General features: G+C 41.7%; 1 protein-coding gene across 1 annotated transcript in view; it reads left to right on the forward strand.

Annotated features, from left to right (window-relative positions):
• Positions 1-6,232, forward strand: part of LOC109920099 (B-cell scaffold protein with ankyrin repeats-like) — a 183,075-nt gene that overhangs the window by 90,906 nt on the left and 85,937 nt on the right. Inside the window, exon 8 of the mRNA XM_048613278.1 lies at positions 3,651-3,850. Coding sequence (XP_048469235.1) covers positions 3,651-3,850 — 200 coding nt within the window. The remainder of the gene's footprint in view (positions 1-3,650; positions 3,851-6,232) is intronic.

The following is a 6,232-nucleotide window of genomic DNA, read 5'->3' on the forward strand; positions in this document are numbered from 1 at the left end:
AGCTGGAGGAACTGCACCTCACCTTCTGTCTAGGCACCTTACACACTTCAGCACTCAACATTGAGTTTAACAGCTTTACAACATGATCAGCCTCTCCCTTGTTCATTCCTTTCCATCAAACACATACATCCTGTCCGGTAGGGGCTACTCCTGGCATAACCTAAAAACTTTCAACAATTTACACTTCTCATTAGTACCCCACCTAACTATTATTTCTTTCACAGCTTATCATCAGCAATCTTTTTGTTTGCCTGTCTCCTTCCCTTTTAGCACAACCTCCACATACGCTCTTCTCACCCCAACATCACCACATCATCAGCATAAATTCCATTCTTCCCCAGCTAGCTTCAGTTCTGAAACATTAACTCAGTTTTTCTCTCTAAAGATGGTGCCACACCAGCTGAGTTTTTCCAACACTCCCTGTTTTAACACTGTTCACATGATGGTTTTTTTTTAATGGGTTAAAAATGGACACAGTATCACTGGAAAACATTACCTAATCAATCACATTTTATAGTAACTTTCAAAAAAAGAACTGGATCAATATTTGGAAATGAGAAATATTCAGGGCTATGTCAGGAGTGGAGTGTAACTAATCAGATTACTTTCAAACAACCAACACAAGTATGATGGGCTGAATGGTCTTGTTTTGTGCTGTACAATCTTCAATTATGTGAGAAGAGCACCTTTGATAACACCTTGTACAGAAATTGTTAAAAACCCCATGGTTTAAATTTTGCTATAACATGATGTACAGTCTTTATAATTTAGATTTATGAAGCAACTTTCACTGCTATGTGTTCTCTTTGAAAATTTCACTTAACATTAATCAAACTAAATAATCTTCATAGTTGGCTCATGAGATGAGTAATTTTTGTAATCACTAAAATGCAAGATATAGAAGCAACTGGAGAAAATTTTATTGGATCAAAATCTAATAACATTGTAAAATAATTCAATAAACATACACTGATCAGCTCTTTACTCCATCTGAAAAAAATGGCCTCCATCATTTCCATGGCCATTGGCCAAATGCACTGTAACCCTGCACCGCAGGCAGCACTGGCAGCTATCATTGTAATGCTACAGCAAGGACACTGTGTGCTGAGAGACATGAAGCCAGCGCTTGGAGTGAACCAGGCTGCATCTCAGGGCACTTTTCATGCTGTCATGGCACTATCTTTCTTTGACCCTACCAAGAATGCTTGCAGCATCCCTGCCCTTCTGTGCTTTGCTCCCTCTCAGCTTCCCCCCTGCCCCCACCTCCCCCAACCATGATATCCATCTTGCCTCACCATTTAGTGCAGATAGAAAGGTTCCTTCCTTGTCATAATTGGCAGCAGGCCTCAATCAAGTCAAGGGGATAGCCTTCGCTAAGGGGTTCCCAACACGGTAATTCAAGGGTAGTCTTTGCCCCTAATTGGGCTGTTCAGAGTCAGGAACCTCTCCTTACAAAGGATGAAGGGCCAAATGACAGACAGAGCAATATCTATCTCGAGTCTTTCTGCCCTATTTGCTCTGTTTTCATCATGGAATTGAGAGACAGGCAGGTATTATGGAAGCTGGATAACAGATAATGGAAGCAGATAATCTGGTGGATTACTATTGGTACAGAGATAGTAGGAACTACTGATGCTGGAGAATCTGAGATAACATGGTGTGGAGCTGGATGAACACAGCAGGCCAAGCAGCATTAGAGGAGCAGGAAAGCTGACGTTTCGGGTCTGGACCCTTCTTCAGAAAATACTATTGGTACATGTGGGAAAGTATCATAGGCAAATGAGTAGGAGCACAGAACACTTGCAGAGTTAGTCGTGTCGAGGGTTGAGGTTGGGTGAGAGCAATTCAGGGAGGATGTTGAGGGCAATAGTTGAAGTGGTAAAGCGAGAGCCTTGGTTGGAGGTGATACAGTGGCAGAGACACAGTGAGTGTGAGGTATTGGAGAGAAGATGGTGGCACTTATGGTAGCGGAGTGGAGAAGGACACTGACCTTCTTCCTACATTGCTGCATAGTTCCTCAGACAGCTGACATTGCTTTAACCTGGAAAACAATCTCAGATCAGGCCGTTTTTTTTGTGGCCTCCACTGCTGGTCCTGGGGGAAATTTAAGTCTCATGTCCTGCCCCCCCCCGACTCCTTCCTCTCACCACCCCTCCCCCCCGCCTCTGTCCAGCAGGATCTCCAGGTTCCTACCCACAAAATGGGGTATCTATTTCCCCGAATCTGCCACGTCCAAGGCAAATGTCAGCAGCTGTGCGGGACAGTTCTGGACAAACCATGGCCTTTGAGGCACAACAGGCTTTTAATGGTGACACAGGCACAAGGGATTCTGGTGAATTCTGGAAAATCTAGTGAGTGGCAAGTTGTTGTGGAAACAGTGTGTATTATAGGGATTGGCAGCTGTTCATAAGAGACACCATAGAGACATGGCAAGCCAATAATTAGGTGAGTTTTGAAAGATAGGGTGAGAAAACCCACTGGACCTCACGGCTAGAAACCTTCCAAAAAACTTGATGCAATTGGACTTAGCCAGAAGAGCATCAGATTCAGTCCCAGTGATTTCTTCGAGGAAGTAGCATGTTGTGAACAAAGGAAAACCAGTGGATGTTAGTGAACTGGGATTTCCAGAAGGCATTTAATAAAGTGCCATGTTAAAGGGTAGAGCAGAAAATAAAAGCTCATGATATAGAGAGTAATTTGTTGAGTAGACAGTTGGCTGGCTAACGGAAAGGAGAGAGTGGGCAAAATTGGGTCTTTTTCTGGTTGGCAAGACGTAATGAATGGTGTGCCTCAGTGATTGGTGCTGTGACTTCAACTGTTTACAATTTATAGAAGTGACTTAAATGAAGACACCAAATATATTGTTGCCAAATTTGCTGATGACACAAACATAAGTAGGAAAGTAATGCTGTGAAGAAGACATAAGAAGGTTACAAAAGGATATTGGTAGGCTACGGGAGTTGGCAAAGATCTACCAAATGGAGTATAATGTGGTAAAAAGTTAAAATTATCGATTTTGGCAGGAAGGATAAAAATTAAATGTATTATCTAAATGGTGAGAGATTGCAGAGCACTGAAATGCAGAGCAATCTGGGTGTTCTAGTGCATGAATCACAAGATGCTATGAACTTACAGCAAGTAATTATTAAAGTTAATGTTATCATTTATTGCAAGGGGAATTGAATACAAAAGTTAGGAAACTCTGCTTTAGTTACAGTGGGCAGCGATGAGACCACAAACAAACAGAAATTGTTGGGAAAAACTCAACATGTCTGGCAGCACCTGTGAAGAGAATAATAGTTAATGTTTCTAGTCCAGTGACCCTTCAGAACAAAGAGTCCCCAGTACTTTCCATTTTTGATTCAGAAATTCCAGCATCCATAGTTTTTTGTCTCATTTAAGAAATGAAAGAGTTGGATGCAGTGCAGTTTGTGGTAATGTCAGATGTGCTTAGCAGGAAATTTAACTGTACAAGGTAAAAAGAGATAAGACAAATATCTACCAAAATGAGGATGCATTCTTTGCAAAAAGGACTATGTTCTTTTGTTGTAGTGCAAGACTGGGGCATATTTGAAAATTTAACCCTTCTGTTTCATCTCACCCACTTTTCAATCAGATCTGACATTTGGCTACTCTCTATTGTTATCCAGATCTGGGACATGGCCATGAGTTCCCAACCCTGCTCCATTTTGCAGCCAAGAATGGACTAGAGAATCTTGTCACTCTGCTTCTAGAATGTCCTGGATCAGCCCAGGCCTCCACTGTCCTGAATGTTTGTAGAGAAAACCCAAGAGATATCGCTGAAAAGAATGGATTTCTGCAAATCCGGGAGCTCTTAGATAAATTTGCAGTAAGTTGTTTTTATTCACTGGGATATGGGCATTACTGGCTGGCCAGCATTTTTATTGTCCATCCCTTGTTGCCCTTGAGTTATTTTAATGTTGGTCTTATCCAAGTGATTTGATTTAATAAAGGTAAAACACAATGTTAACCTGCTGATTGCTGAGGTGACAAGGTGCATGCGGAGAGCCAAGCATGTCCACAGCCTTCTCTCTGCTCAGTGATCCTGAAAGACGAGTAATACTGGAAATGGGGCCAAATTCCAGTTAACAATATGGTCCACTAGAATATAAAATCAAAGCACAAATTGAACGTGTGAAGAATGATGGGAATACAACCTAGAAAAAGTTGTTAGTTCACAGCATCTCTAAAAGGTTAATGATCCATTAATGCAACTGACAAACGAGTTAGGAAAATATTTTTAATAGAGATGATGTATATCGGTCATTATAGGTAACTGGTCAGAAATGGCCATGAGTTGAAGAGTCTTTTGCATTCCTATTCTTTCTCCAGCTTCCCTGTCTATAAATTCCTACACTGCTCCAGCTAAACTAAAAGATCTCATATCAGGTCCAAAAACAAAGTTGCTGGAAAAGCTCAGCGGGTCTGGCAGCACCTGTGAAGGAAAAAACAGAGTTAACGTTGCGGGTCCGGTGACCCTTCCTCAGAAGTTTTTTCGGTTTTTATTTAATATTTTAAATGTATATTTGCATTTCAGGCCAGGCCTGAAACGGTGAGAATAGCCCATGGGGTTTTGTACAGTTTCTGGCCCTGCAGTCTGCTATAGCCTTAGACTATGATCTTTTGCAGTGGCTGCCCCAAGCTTTAGAACATACCTTAGTCTTGGAACTTGAAACATGCCAGTTGGTAACACTTGGCTCTGACAGCTCCATAACAGTGCAAGTTACTGTCTGTCTGTCTAAACAACATCTTTCACTGACTTGATGGTCCCTCTGCAGCAGTAGCCCATATAGCAGTGTTGTGGAGGTTTTCAGAATGAACCTTGGCAGAAAAACCTTCTTTGCAAAAGTACTTTCCAGAATGAAGACTCTTCCCAACCACAGCTACCTCAGGGGCAGTGAGCGGAGACAGTGGGACCAGGTGAAGGTCAAAAGGTTCAAGCAGAGAAAAGCCTCATTGTTGTCAGTCAGTGTTTTGCTTGGTAGTTTCTTGAAATGTCTGGTGATGAGTCATTCTGTCAAATCAAAGAACAATCTCGCCAGATCCCATGACCTTTTCTTTACCTGGCTTCAAGGGTATTGTGTGTAGACTTGTTATCTGTCTGCAAAAATCTTTTAAAACTTTCAATATTTTTGTCTGGTGCAACTGACTGCATGGTTGAGCACAGTCATCCACTGCAACACCCTGGGATGGGCAGAACCTTAGCAAATAGAAAAATTCCTGGTCAAAGTTTATAAAATTATGAGAGATGTAGATAGGGTTGACAGTCAGAATCATTTCCCCAGAATTGAAAAGTCTAATACTTGAAGGCATACACTGAAGGTGAGAGAGGGAAAGTTCAGAGGAGATGTGAGGGCCACATTTTTACACAGAGAGTGATAGGTGACTTTGCAGAGAATATTTTAATACCTAGGCCTCATTTCCATAGGTAAATCTCATGATCGAATAGGAAAATTTTCCCGTCTGATAAATATGAGCATGTGCCCATAGCAGGAGAACAACTGAAATTACCTCAAAGCTCAAGGATTAGAAAAGGAATGAAGAGTAGATGGATCCAAATTTCCAAAGGCTTTGGAAAGATTGAGAAGAATTAGCAATTCCATTAGTAGCTGCAGATGCAGGGCGCTGGGGATCAGCAGGACGGAGGGGGTGGTCTGAATTTGATGACCTACAAAGCTGAATGGAAAGTGAACAGAAAGTGCACAAAGCTTTAATCTAATGATAGAATGACCTAAACCCACCCTTTGTTAAATGACTGAGATAAGGTGGTATTATTGCACAAGTTGATTGTCCACACAATTTCCATCCATCATGTGCAAGTTGCAGGTTGCTTCAAGGATTTGGTATTAAATTTCAGGCTTCACTGTACCTGTGTGCCAAAGAGATAAGGTTGGCAATATTGGGCTGGCATAATTTTTTAAATTCACTTTTGGAACATGGGCGTTGCTAGCCCTAGTTGCTCTTGAGAAGGTGGTAGTGGTGATTAGCCTTCTTGAACTGCTACAGTCTATGTGCCGTAAGTAGACCCACAATGTACTTAAGGAGGGAATTCCAAGATTTTGACCCAGCAACAATGAAAGAACAGCAATATTTTTCCAAGCTAGGAAGGTGTGTCACTTGTACAGTCGATTCTCGATGATTTCACCACATGAATATCTGCTTCCACCCCCATCCCATGGCACCTCATACTCTCCATTGTTTTTGTCTCATA

This window comes from Rhincodon typus, chromosome 1 (assembly GCF_021869965.1).
Source record: "Rhincodon typus isolate 14 chromosome 1, sRhiTyp1.1, whole genome shotgun sequence".
Taxonomy (NCBI): Eukaryota; Metazoa; Chordata; class Chondrichthyes; order Orectolobiformes; family Rhincodontidae; genus Rhincodon; species Rhincodon typus.